Source organism: Podarcis bocagei, assembly GCF_964188305.1.
Source record: "Podarcis bocagei genome assembly, chromosome: 1".
Taxonomy (NCBI): Eukaryota; Metazoa; Chordata; class Lepidosauria; order Squamata; family Lacertidae; genus Podarcis; species Podarcis bocagei.
In genome coordinates, this window is record NC_138125.1 from 42,666,905 (window position 1) to 42,681,412 (window position 14,508).

The 14,508-nt window shown below is 39.7% G+C and overlaps 1 protein-coding gene across 1 annotated transcript in view; it reads left to right on the forward strand.

Annotated features, from left to right (window-relative positions):
* Positions 1 to 14,508, forward strand: part of RYR3 (ryanodine receptor 3) — a 280,012-nt gene that overhangs the window by 215,432 nt on the left and 50,072 nt on the right. Inside the window, exons 70-72 of the mRNA XM_081207175.1 lie at positions 3,873 to 3,893; positions 9,432 to 9,446; positions 12,755 to 12,925. Of these exons, the coding sequence (XP_081063301.1) occupies positions 3,873 to 3,893; positions 9,432 to 9,446; positions 12,755 to 12,925 (207 nt within the window). The remainder of the gene's footprint in view (positions 1 to 3,872; positions 3,894 to 9,431; positions 9,447 to 12,754; positions 12,926 to 14,508) is intronic.

Below are 14,508 nucleotides of genomic sequence, written 5' to 3' on the forward strand. Positions count from 1 at the left end.
ATGTAAATTTTCTGACTAAAAGCCTTTTCCCCTTGATGCACCCACATGATGGGGTGAAAGTTTACCAGAAATGGATCTGAAGTACTTTTTTTGACTTTAGCTCCTTCCCTTTCCACCCAGCTGGTCTTGGGATTTTGATTCTCCCTCCCCTGACATATATTTCTATTGTACTGATATTGAGTTTTCATCTCCTATTGATACAGCAGACAGTTTGCTTTTCACTGTAGTAAAATAATATTACCTAAAACTTAATACATCATGGGGATATCAAAATTGTTAAGATATATCTGCTCACTCTACACATAGCCCAAAATGTCACTAGAAAAACCTGTATAAGAATATCGGTATGGGAAGAACTGGGGATGCTAAAATGTCTGAGGCTACATCTGAAAAAGTCCACTCTTTCTGAGATGATAATGGGTATTTTTTTGGAAGAGGGTTATATTGCATTTCAGTAGAGGAGCAGGGAAGGGCTAAACAAAAAGGCATGGTATCAAACTAATTATCTGAAAATGCAAAACAAATATTTTTAGCATTTGACGGTGTTCGAAATAGTGTTAGAAATTAAGTCACTTTAATGCATCTGCACAGCTGAACACACTGAGATTTGTGGCGCATTCCTCATTCCCAGTGTCCCTCTGCTGAATCAAATTGTGTGGATTCATTTTTTAAAAATGCATTGACTCAGTGAGGGGCACAAAAATTCACCATTCAGGTGAGACCCAACTATCAGTTTGTCTCCCAAAGACGGGATGTGGATCATAACACTGGAGCTGATGTGTCTTTAGGAGGAGCTGTCCTTATGTAGATTTATCACATAGGGGTGTGGGGGGGGTACATATGGAGAATGTATAATTGTGCAAATCTATTGTAGTGTATGAGCACAAATAATTACTGCCTTATCCACAAGTGACCCATTCTTATTCCATACCTGAAGGACATTTTCAGCTGTTCTAGTCTTCTTACTCTCTGAAACATACATGCTAAATGATTTTATACATTATAACCTGACATGTATCTGGTACTTTTTCAAGCACCCAATGCTGTCTTGTTGCAAATTATTTTTTAAGTATTTTAACCAGATATTGTGCCACTGAAAACCAAGCGTAATTAAGTACCAAGTACCTGTGGTTGGTCGTTAAATGAAATTTATTATAAATAATAATACTTTTAAATTTGGCTTTCTGCTATTAAACCAGTTTCCTGTTGTTAAACCTTTCTTGTCAACAACCATATATATATGAATGACCACATGTGTGATTATTTCACTGTAACAGTATTGAAGTATCTTTGCGCAATGGAAAAAAGCAGTCATGATATGTTTGTTGCTTTCAGTATGTCTGCCCCTTAGTATTCAAGTTTTGATTGGAAAAACTATCCCCTGGCCAGGACTTTCACAGTTGATAACTGCTTAAAAATGGGATTTGAGACCATTATCAATTGAAATGCAAGATGAAACAATCCTATTTTTTTTTCTTGTTGAGCGTAGGCATCATTTCTATGTCAATTTCACAACCAATCAGGGGCAGATTTTCAAAAAGAATCCTGAAAGTCAAGATTAGGGACAATTATTACTGGAACTAAATCTTCCTCCCTTTAAGAAGTTCTGTCAGTCTGGTGGTTGTTTGTCCCCTGTCTTTTTCCCATTGAAAGTAATCATCCACTTTGTTTTGGGGGCACATACAGAATTGACTTATGCAGACAAGAATAGCTTGGGAGCTTTGAAAGACTGCTTTCTCCTATGCTGGCAAACTGCCTTGGCAGGCAATGTGTTTCACATATACATGTTCTAGGAGTCCTGTGAATTAAGATCTTTAAGATACTGGCAATAGCACATCTCGGCAGATGTAACTTACACTCATACGGGTCTTAAAAATTGAGATGTTGTTTCTTGCACACACAAAGAGAATCAAAATCTACACATTATTAATACTTCAGAAAGGAATAGCTTAGCAACAATACTTGTTGTGGCAGTGGGAATAGCTCGACAACAATATACACTTCTTTAGTTGAGAAGATGAACTAATGGAGTCTATCCATGACTAAACTAGCATGCACACATGAAAGAGCAAACCCAAAGGCCTAAGAGGAATTGGAAAGGCTGGATGGGTTAAGCCAGGCACAGGCAAACTTGGCCCTCCAGATGTTTTGGGGCTACAACTCCCGTGATCCCTAGTTAACAGGACCAGTGGTCAGGGATGATGGGAATTGTAGTCCCAAAACATCTGGAGGGCCGAGTTTGTCTATGCCTGGGTTAAGCACTGCTTAGGAAGGCATAATAGGCTTCTTCCTCTCTGGGCTGACGTTGCAGACTAGGTCGCAGTCATGTATCACTGGGCAAGGAGGACCAGAAAGTGGCGTCTAAAACAGTCATAGCACACAAAGGTAGGAAGCCAAAATTGTTCTTAAAAACACAGTTACACACAGAGAGAGAGAAAGATAGGAAGAGGGTAGGCAGGACAGAAGCAGGAGACACTGTTCTCAGCTTTGGTGGGCAATGCCAAAGAGGTAGAACTGAGGCGCATTGAAACTCCTGGGTCAGGCAAGGAAAACAAAAAAGGCAGCAGGCAAGAGAAAAAATCTCTGCTTTGGCTAGCAAGAATCTAGGGGGAGCAGGAAAAATAATGGATCCCTTAAAAGCACTGGCAGAGGAAGAATGTGAAGCTCCACCACTGCTTAAAAGGGCTTTTGGAATAGGCAGACTAGAGAAAGTGTTGAATCAGCAGCTGAGATTGAGAAGCCTAATGAGCTTCCATGACTGCACATGCTCAGGCTTTAGAATCTTAAGGGTGGCAGAGGAGAAGAGAAAGAGCAGCATCGATACCAAGCAGTACAAAGCTGTAGGATTGACCAGACTTCATCATTATCCTGCTTTGGAAGAATACGTTTGTAAGAAGGAGTAGCCTCCCTGGTGTGGGATAGCCACTCAGGTTCTCGGAGTGGCGTGTGCACCCTGCAGCCGAGGGCAGAGCGAGCCTTCCACGGGGGCAGAGCAAGCTGCCCCTGGCGGACATTTGGCGCGCCACCCACCCGCCACTCCCAAGCCTCCCCCAAGCTGTCAAAACAATGGGGGAAGGGGGGAAGGCTTGGGAGTCACAAGTGGGCAGTGCGCCAAATGTCACTCCCCTCAGTGAGGGCATCCGGGGTGGTCTGCCCCCCCCCCGCCCCATTTCCTATGCCCCTGCCTCTACCCCAGGTTTTTGAAGAAGGGGGTTAATACTGGCTGTTTCCTATTGTCTGAGCCATGGGAAATGTCCACTTTTGAGTGGTGCCTAAATATCAACTTAACAAAGAAGTCTCAAAGGTAAGGCATCCTCCAGAATGCCATAAAATAACCAACTTTTCAGCCTTTTATTATTCTTGATAACATTCCAAAAGAATGGCCAAAAATGTATAATTCACTTTTCCTATAAAAAAATTCCTTCCAGTAGCACCTTAAAGACCAACTAAGTTAGTTCTTGGTATGAGCTCATACCAAGAACTAACTTAGTTGGTCTTTAAGGTGCTACTGGAAGGAATTTTTTTATTTTGACTATGGCAGACCAACACGGCTACCTATCTGTCACTTTTCCTATGTTACTCAAACTCCGTGTTGTGCTCACTGGCTAAAGATGGTTGGCTGGGAAATTGGAATGCATTATGAAAATTAAAATTGTACATATGGTATGGAATACATAATATATGTATCTGTTGAAATATGCTATACCAACTTTACTATTGTATGCAGAAGATACATAACATAAATATTACAGATTTACAGCTGAATGCTACTTTTTTTAAAAAAAATGCAACTATTTTGTTAACCTTTATCAAACTGAATTTATTTAAAGCTGAGCAAGTTTTTTTAACTTTTTTTCCTGATAATATGGCAGCAGATTGCTCGGAGGGGAATGGTAAGTTAGTGAACATTTAGTCTGAGAAAGATGGGTTACTTGGGCTGTACTGTGAAATAACAGATTCTTGTCAATAGGTTACTGAAACAGATACGCCACTCCATTAATCTGTTATTTTTTAACTTTGTGTAGGTGTTTTCATGAAGGAGGCATGCAGATGTAATTATTTCTTTATGCAGTTTATATCACATCTATATTTATCTAAACATGATGCAGTATTTACATATTCATTTATTTCATGTAGCCCAGTTCTTAAGATACTGTTTGTTCATAGGGTGATTCACATACCCCAGTCTTAATTAAGAGAACTCAGGGTGAACGCTTACACTTCAAGAGCAAAGCAGAAATATAGTCTAGTTCCATAGCCAAGGCAGAACTCTATACAGATAACTCACAACTTGTGTGCATTCAGCATTACATGCTTGATAAATAAAAATAAAAATAAAAGGGGTGGAAAGCAGACAAGCATTTGGGAAACAATCCCACCCACCCCGGAAACCCATGTGTTTTAACAATATGCAATTTTGGCTTCACATGCTACCTCCGGAACGTAAGTTGAGAGTCGCCTGTATAGAAATGACGGCTATAGAACGTTTGTTTGACAGCCAGTGTGCAAACCCAGGGCGAATGCATATCACAGTTCCAAAATGCAGGGGGAAATACAAAATTTGTTATTCATCACAGAACTATTTTTAAAAAAAACTCTCAGGTTTCGTTTAGAAAAGCAATGTCCTTATCCATCCCTGGAATAGGCATGTGTAGGTCAAGATGTAGAATCATCCAATTCTAGAGTTGGAAGGGTCCCTGAGGATCTTCTGGTGCAAACCCTTCCATGCAGGAATATGCAGCTGTCCCTTACAAGGATCGAACCAGTAACCTTGACATGAGCCACACCATGCTCTGACCAGCCGAGCTATTGGTGGACTAGCTGTAGTTGTGTGTCTCATTAGAAGAAGAAGCTAGCCAGTTGTGCCGATGAGTTTCTATGTTACATTATACAAAATAAGAAAAACAACCCAATTTTGCTTAATTTGCATAATTGATTCAGTCACATAACCCAACTTTTCTTGTTGTTGCATCCTAATAATATTTAGCAGCCCCATGAAAAACTTGCATACTCACATTGAATACAAATTGGCATCCAAATGATGCTAAAATTATCAAATCATTATGTGCAGATAGATGCACAATTTATTCAGTGTCAAACACATGTCAACGGCAATAACTCTGAATACAAGAGTTGCATGTGAAAAGTATGTTTGAAATGCAGACTCAGATTTTCAGGCTATATACGTTTATATTCCTTTATATTCCTCGGACATGAGCAGACAAGAAGAAATGTATCTTGAATTTTGAATCCTACAACTGATTTGAATGGCTTTATGTAATGAAATCCAAATTAATATACTGAGAGTCATGCTACATTTTTGGAATAAACAGATTGAGGTCTGATCTCTAAATGCCCATAATGTGGCAGCAGACATGCGGGGGGCGGGGGAGGGGGAGCAAGGCCAACCTGAATTTAGCCTCTACACACCTTTTCATCCCTCCAAAACAGGTGTCTAATTCTGACAAAACTGGTAGTAGTAAATATTAACTTGTTATGGTATATGTGATCTCAGCCCATAACTTTATGCACATGTACTAGGTCAGGGATCTAACAAAAGAAAATATTCACACAACACATTTTCATGCAGAATCCAAAATAGGAATTGACTGTTTTAACTGAATCAGAAGTGGGGTGTCTGTGTTTGATAACTGGCACAAAAATTGAAAGAACAAACCCCTTATAAATGTTACACTCTTTTTAGGCTATCTAGCTTTAGCATATTTAAATATTTTGCAGAAATGTTTTAATGTACCTCTATCCTCCAAATATAGTTTCCCAGATTCATTTTTTCATGTATTTCAATACACTGTTTTTGAATCATGGACCCCATTCCCTTACACAGCTCCACAATGAGTATCTTTCAGATGTGAAAATCAGAAACTTCAAATAGAAAACACTGTGTTAAGGCTCAGTATTAAAGCATCCTGGTAAATGAAGATTATAAAGTTTATAAGGCGTTTGCTCTTTAACTTTTACCTATGTAATCTTACCTGCATAGGTAGCAGCCTAAGATGAGGAAGACACTTCGATTCTGATCCTATGCATGTCTACTTAGAATGTTTGTTGTTCATTCAGTAGAAGGATAGGATTTCAGGGCAGAAGGAACTTTCCAGGCTGGGGAAGGACTTTCTAACGTCAGACAAGGGGAACTGTGTCCCTCCAGATGTTGTTGGACTACTACTCCCATCATCTATGTGCATTGGCCATTCTGTCGGAGGCTAGTGGGAGTTGGAGTCTCATAACATCTGGAGGGACACTGGTTCCCACCACTGCTTTATCTTCAGAATTCACAGCAATTAACTTTATTATCTAAGTTATCAGCTGACAGGGATGACCGAATTACCTAAGGCAAGAAGCACCTGACAAATTTCACAAGACGAATCACCTATTACAGTATATAACAGTGTAAAGAATTAACATCATGTGACATAGTTTTAAAAACCAGCAAATATCTCTGGCTCCAAATATGGCTTTGTAAATTTTCTCCAATATTGTGGTTTTATACAGTGCCCCCCACACACTGCTATCAGTTTCACACATTAGTGTATAGCTTTTATAGGCTAAAGAAATAAAGATGCACTGAAGAATAGATCCAGAGGCATTCATAATCCAGTTTTCAAGTACAGTCGTACCTTGGTTGTTGAACACTCTGGAACTCGGACATTTTGGCTCCTGAACGCCGCAAACCCAGAAGTGATTGTTCTGGTTTGCAAACATTCTTTTGGAACCCTAACGTCCCATGGGGCTTTGACAGCTTCTGATTGGCTGCATTATTTGGTTTTTGAACGTTTTGGAAGTCTGATTTCGTTCGACTTCCAAGGCACGACTGTAGTAGGCTCCACTACTTACTCCCCAAATGAACAGACCTAGATCCAAAATGTTAGCTAAGCAATGTGTGAGAGAGAATCTCACTTATTTCACGCTCCGAGTTTTTAATGAACATAAAAATATTAGAAAGAGCCTACGACGTATTGCTATATAATAAGAGCTGTGAATGCTATACTATTGTCCTCTTTCTGACTGGTTACTGTGTGAAGTGTGCTGTTGTTGCTTAATATTAATGGCTCCAGTTAAACATATATGTAATTAACGTTGCAGGACTATCAATACCGTTTTTCCATGACCATCTTTAGATAAATGTTTTGAATTATAATAAAAGGGCAAAATTAGTGACATGGCATTAATTGAATGAATGCAGTTAATCTTTACATTTTAAAGACAAGTGATGTCTTTAGCTGTGCCAATATGGGCATGGATTGAAGGAGGAAAGGTGACCTCAATTAAAATCCCTCCACTTCCCAGCTATATGAATCAAAATGAAAGCCATTAAAGCAGGGGTCGTCAAGGCTTACAGGGCATGGGCCAGATCACTCTTGCGGAGATCCTCCTTGGGCCAGACCGGCGCAGCACAATGCCAGATATCGCGTCTGCGCATGTCCGCGGTGCCATAAAACACTTTTGTGCATGCCCAGACACCGAAAATTGCACCTGCGCAGATGCGATTTCCAGCGTCTGGGCATGCACAGAAGCAATTTCCAGAGCCGCGGAAGAGAGTCCCTGTGCCGCAAGGCTGGTTTAGTGCAACGTGCAGGGACTCGCCAAACGGGCAGCTCAGTTTAGGGGCGGCTCAGGGGCCAGTTAAACGGCCTCCGTGGGCCGCTTCCAGCCCATAGGCCACAGGTTGGGGACCCCTGCATTAAAGGTTTCTCTCTTAATGTAAATAGCAGCTTTTGGATGGGGGGGGGTTGTTGTCAGGGTATGGTGAGAAGAGTTAAACCCCTTCCCTTCTGCTGCAGTTGTGATACTGTGGACTCTTCCATGGTTGCTATTTACATTTTTTAAATGCACATGTAAGTTGTATGTATTAAATGGATGTGGGTGGCGCTGTGGGTTAAACCACAGAGCCTAGGACTTGCCGATCAGAAGGTCGGAGGTTCGAATCCCCACGACTGGGTGAGCTCCCGTTGCTCGGTCCCTGCTCCTGCCAACCTAGCAGTTCGAAAGCACGTCAAGGTGCAAGTAGATAAATAGGTACCGCTCCAGCAGGAAGGTAAACGGCGTTTCCATGCGCTGCTCTGGTTCGCCAGAAGTGGCTTAGTCATGCTGGCCACATGACCCCGAAGCTGTATGCCGGCTCCCTCGGCCAATAAAGTGAGATGAGCGCCGCAACCCCAGAGTCGGCCACGACTGGACCTAATGGTCAGGGGTCCCTTTACCTTTACCTTTTAAGTTGCATTAACATCCTCTCTAGTTTGACCCTTAATAACAGCAACTCATTCTCAGGAGATTTCCTTTTTCTTTTTATACAACCATATTGTGCACAGTCCCTTCTCTTTGACACTCCTAGGGCACAATTCAGTCAGAATTAAGCACTTGTAAGTCCCATTTTTTTTAAGTAGGGGATTTATTTTATTTTAAGAAATGGGTATCACACCTTATAGGATAAAAATAAATTTCAGTCAAAGCAGAAAAAGTTTAAAAATACAACAAACAAATATCTAGCATTTAAAAGCATTTTTTTTTGGGGGGGGGGGATCCAGGGCACAGATGGAGCAGAGAGAAAAAAGCCAAACTAGGAATAAAATTTATACATTCAGTCTAGCCTAAAGGCTACATGGAAGAGCTGACTTTGGGCAGGTGGCTGAAACTGTCTATCAGTCTGGTAGGTCTCTCCAGGGAAAGCAAGCAAAGTTTAGCAAGAGCTTGAAATCCATAGAACAAAAGTATTTATCTTCTACAAGTTAAAATATATTTGGGAAAAGTAGATGTGATTGTAGACCTCAGTCCTTAACTTCTAACCTTGAATCGTGGCATTTTAAAGTGCCCAAGAAGGCCAAAAGGAGAGAAGGTCGAGAAATAATTGCAGAATCAAACTTTCTGTAACCTGCACAAAGTTTCATGTAACTTTAGTTTTCCATGTTAAAGCAAAAGCACTTGGTTTGTTGCATTTCTTGTGAATATTGTTTGTTAACAGATACAAGGCTTTAAAAAATTGGTAAGTGTGTGTTGTCAAACATTCATTAGTATTAAGTTCAAGTCATATTACTAAACATCAATATTAAAAGATTATAAAGATAGTAAATGCATTGTTGTTTATGGTTTTCCTTTATTCTAAACTGAATAAAACAGCGGTATGGGGGTTTACATAATATATATAGAATAAAATATATTGCCATTGGTAATCCTCAGTATATTCTTTATTTTTAACCCTCAGTAAGCGTAATAATAGAAGAAATTAATCTAATGCAGTAATTCATTCTTTTATTAAGGAAGCACATAATGACATATGGTAATGGTTCATTGTAAATGCAAGGTATTTTAGTTACTTTGTTGAAAAAAAGAAGATATTGTTTCTAATTAACTTGTAAAATTCCCATCTTTTCATCAAGTTTACTTACTTTTTCCCTTGTATTTTTTCTTTCATACAGGCCATGCAAGTAAAGGTACAGGTCAAAGTGCATGATGTGTCTTTATGTTTTAGTTTTAGAGATGACCAGGCTCTCAGCATTCTTTCCATTGATCACAGCAGTGGCGTCACAAAGGGAAGGTACATGTTCTGCCCAATATAAATCCTATTGGAAAGTTAGGCAGATTTTGCCAGAACATCTGTTTTTATACTCCTATCCTACACCCTTTTCTATACAGGCCTGGGTATTGATTTCATGGGGAAGAAAATGGCCCAACAACATCTCTCTTCTGCCTCTGTTACCATCCTCATTTTATGTAAATTAGTTTAGTATCTTTAATTGAAAAAGTGTTTAATTGAAAAAGTGACTCATTAATGTATTGGGATATTTAACATTAGAAATACTACTACTAGTAGTAGTAGTAGTAATAAATGTACTATGCTTGTCATTGCTATGATTGTCCATTAAAATATCTAGATTACTTTATCAAATTATTCTATCCCTCCTCTTTGCCCTCCTTCCCTGCAATCAAGACTTACAGATATAAAATAATTTTGTATCAGTGTACACATCCTGTACCAAATTTATTTAAAATTTCCCCACAACTTGGAAACAATCAGGAAAAATGTAGTAATTATGAATGGTATTTTACAGTCTTTTACTGAGAGTAAACCCATTGACGTGAATGGTCTTGACTAACTTAGGGCCATTAATTTTAGTGGGTCTACTCTGAGTAAGCTTAGTTGCATACAATCCGGGGGAAAGTTGATGATGATATTGGTAATAATGATGCCTCTGTGCTGGATCTGCCCTGGCAAAACACAACAACTTGGGAACAACTAGGGAAAAGGTGGTCATTATCACCATTGTCATCATGACGCCTCTGCAGTGGGTTCTTCCCTCCAAAAAACTGCTCCACATTGCTGGCAAGGAGCAAAGCAAAGCAAAGATAGCAGCAAATGGGTGAATCCAATAACTAGGAAATAAAACAAAAGTAAAGTTGCAACTCCAGGAATTCCTTTTGCCTGGTCCAAACAACTCACTTATCAATCACAGCTCTGACTTCACTCATTCACTAAAAACAAAGGTTGACTCACTCATTTCACAAAAATTGCTTCGAAGGGTACTTGCACATTTTGCTTCATAACTTACTTTCTTGGAAGTTTAGAGCCTTTTTTTCTTTTAATGAAAGCTCAGAGTCTGGAGCAGCTGCCTGAGGGCGCCCATGAAAGCCTTCCCAAATGCCAGGTTGGGAACCTTCATAACTTCATAACTAAGCCAAACCATGGCTTAGCTTATGGCACTGTAGCAGCAGCAAGTCTGGGAGAGGAATGCTGCAGCTGCAGTCTCTTCTGGGAACCCCCCATGCTAGCACTTTTGCACTAAGCCATAGTTTGACTTAGCTTTACATGTGAAGCAGCTCAGTGTAAGTTGCCTGGTAAACTTTGTTTAGTTAGGTGGGTTGCAAACATTCCAAACCTATCAGTAATCTATAGCTCAACATTACATTTACACCAATCAAATTGTAGCCCTCATCATTATAGAGGGGAAAGTAAGTAAAGACCTTCCCTGCTTTAATAAGAAGGCTGATGAGTAGAAAGAAAGGACAGATACCCTTGATGGGTTTCTGCTAGTATAGAATAAATATGAACAGATAATTTTAAAGCACAAGCCACTTCCTTACTGTCATGAATAGAGCATGATGTTCTGTCAGTCTCCAGTTCTATCTTTGTAAATTGAGATTTACTGAGTAGCAATTTTAAAAGACTGAAATTTGGTGGCAGAGACAGAATGGAGCATTTCTTCACTTTTAAAATGTATTTTTTCCCCTTTACTGCGTTTATGTTAAACATTCTAACCCACTCATACTGAAGTAGATAACGGGGAATCTTTTCTGGAGAAACCTGTCCTCCAAGGAACAGAAGAATGAAAAACTAGGACTGACTTACCTCCTGTGTTACACCAGTTACCTCCCCTGATTAACAGACGAGTGACGCCACTGGGTCCCCGTGATACATTGTGGCATTTGTTTGTCTGCTATCAAAGTAGAGTACAAATTAATGTCATTAAATATAGAGCCATTATTTCATTGCTACTGTAGAAAACTTTTTCTAAGGCATTTTGACAAGCAAAGCTTTGAGGCAAAATACTTCCTGCATTTGTCGGTCCCTGAAGGAAAACCACCACATCATGTTTTTGTTCGTAACTGAACTGCCAAACATGTAGGACTGGCTAGATGCTTTGGTAGTTTTCATAAAAACGAGAGCTTTGCAACAATTTACCCAAAGTGCGTGCACTGTTAGGCTTTTCTTTCTCCTAGAATAAAAACCGTGTGGTAATTGTTTGCAAACAATCAGTACTAACAGCTCTTACTGTACCAGCATAACAAGTTTGTACAGTTTACTCAGGGCCATAAATTTTCATTTGCAGCGGCAATAAGATGTGGAGGGTTTATAGCAAGTGCCTGCTGTTTGTAGCAGTGAAATGCTATGAGCCCAGCTCTGAATTCATGTGTGTGGCAAATTCTCACTGTGGCCAGTGAGAGTCTATTTCAAGCATGGAATTCAGGAAGGGGACATTTTTTGTGTGGCTTTTTAGTGTAAGTTTGTTCATAGTATGATTCTGTTAATGATGACCTTGTTGTTGCTCAGAGCTTTGATCTGCTGCCTTAAATAAAAAGTTTTATTTTACATTATTTGGATAGAATAGGACAGATATTATGTTGATGTGCAACCTGTTTACTATCTCTTTCTTAGGGCTCATTTTCCTTATGCTCTGGGTGACTGAAGCTGTTGACAGTGTAGTCTGATACATTTACCTGATTTTTTTTATCAACAATGGAATTAATGAAAAGTAGCTTTCTAGTGTACAAACTCATAGGCGTATGACTTTATTGAATTCATATATAGGCAACATAAGACTTTCTAAAAAGCAGCATTGCAGATACATTTCATACATGCATAGAATGCTCAGAATGTTAGAAACACTTACTGTCTTCTAAAAGTACAAAGCTTATTGTCAAAACTTTTATCCGTTTCAGATGTTATTCGTATGTGTATGTATGTGTTTTTGGAGATGTGTAGATTGTAGAAAATTACAACGTGTGTATTCTTAGATTTTCTGTGGTGAAGTAAATTATGAACTACTAAAATAATATGCATTTTCCACAGCAGTTCTTTGGTTCACTTATATTTTCCCAAGTTTAGCCATTAAATATATATATATTACATATAATATGTCAATATAAAAGGCTAGCTTTGGTTGGATAATTAGGGGAAATAACTGTTTAATATGAATGAATCACATAACTACACAATATATTTTGTATGTATCTTCCCTTTTAGTCTGGAGGTCATGATCAAGAACGAAAGAAATCAAAACGCAGAGGGGATTTATATTCAATACAGACTTCTCTAATTGTAGCTGCACTTAAAAAAATGCTTCCCATTGGACTGAATATGTGTACTCCTGGAGATCAAGAACTGATATCTCTTGCTAAGTTCAGATACAGCTGTGTAAGTCAAAGTTTTGCTCAGTTAAGAGTGTTCAATTTTCAAATTCCAGCAAGCACATGATTCTAATACAGGCATAGGCAAACTCAGCCCTCCAGATGTTTTGAGACTACAATTCCCACCATCCCTGACCACTGGTCCTGTTAGCTAGGGATCATGGGAGTTGTAGTCCCAAAACATCTGGAGGGCCGAGTTTGCCTATGCCTGTTCTCAAAGTGCACATGTTGCTATGCTCTCACTGCAACGCCTGCATCTCAACAGTGCAAGAAACAATGCTCAAGCCTTCCATATGGCAAACTGGTTTATTCATTAGTCCAAATGCATCTAGAAAAATGAATGCTAGACCAAAGCACTTGACTGATTAAATACTTATTGCCTGTGCTGGAAAGCTATTCATAGATGTGTCTTAAAGACACAATGGCATGCTCATATTTACTGTATGCATAGAATATGTCATAACAAATAGAATAGTATGGCATCAGGGCCGTCTTTAGCATATGCATCGCCAGGGTGCAAAGATCCATGCAGCGGATCTTTGTGTCAAAGTTGTTGAGCTTTTAAGGAGGGGAGCAGCAAAAACGACTAACATGCGAAAATGAAAGACACCACTAGGGGGCAGCACTGGATACATTGGTTTTGCAGCTCTTCCACAAAAGAGAACGGAAATGACCCATTGGCCGCAATCACCCAGGGATCGCAGTTAAGAGCTTAAGTGGCTTCAGTAGTGGGCGCCCCCCAGAATTTGGCACCTAGGTGCACCGCACCCCTTACACCTCCGCATAAAGCCGGCCCTGTATGGCATCTTAAAGGCATCCTAGCGAATTTACAGTACACAAGCTGTCCTGGACCAGAGCCCGTATCATCAGATGTATGTAAGAAAAATGGGGCCAGTTGTGTGAACTGAGGAAATATCTCACATTAGCTACACATAGCTCATTTACGTTTGCCATAGCTCAGTTGCTAGAGCATGAGACTCCTAATCTAAGGGTCAGGGGTTCAAGCCCCAAATTGGGTAAAATATTTCTTCATTCCAGGGGGTTGGACTAGATGACCCTCGTGGGTCCTTCCAACTCTGCAGTTTTATGATTCTATGAAACTAACAGTTACCCTTATTGAATAAGGGAAGTGGTCAGATATGAGCATAAAAATGAATTTGGGTTTGCACACCTACAGTTCTTATCACATTTTCCACACGGAATCCTATGTACGTGTTGCCTGTTGTTGCTTCTTGATGGGAGGCAGCTGTCTAGGATCCTGTTTTCAGCTTTCCAGCTATTCTTCTAGATTGGATTCCAAGAAAACAAATGGACCAGATTTGGTGTTTAAAAAACATATAGATAATAATTGGGAAGAAGAACAGTCAAAAACATTCACTTACTAAATCCACAAATATCAACACACAAGACTTTCTCACCAGCTGTTTCAGAACTTTCCCTGCTTCTCACAGCCTCTCGCAATCTTCACTCCTTCACTTGGGAAATTGGTTCCTCCAGTCTCTTCTGGGTTACAATATAATTATTCTGTTGGCAAAACTTTGCAGCCCAGTTGTAGATAGTTGCGGGCTGTCTCATCACCAGGATATTTGC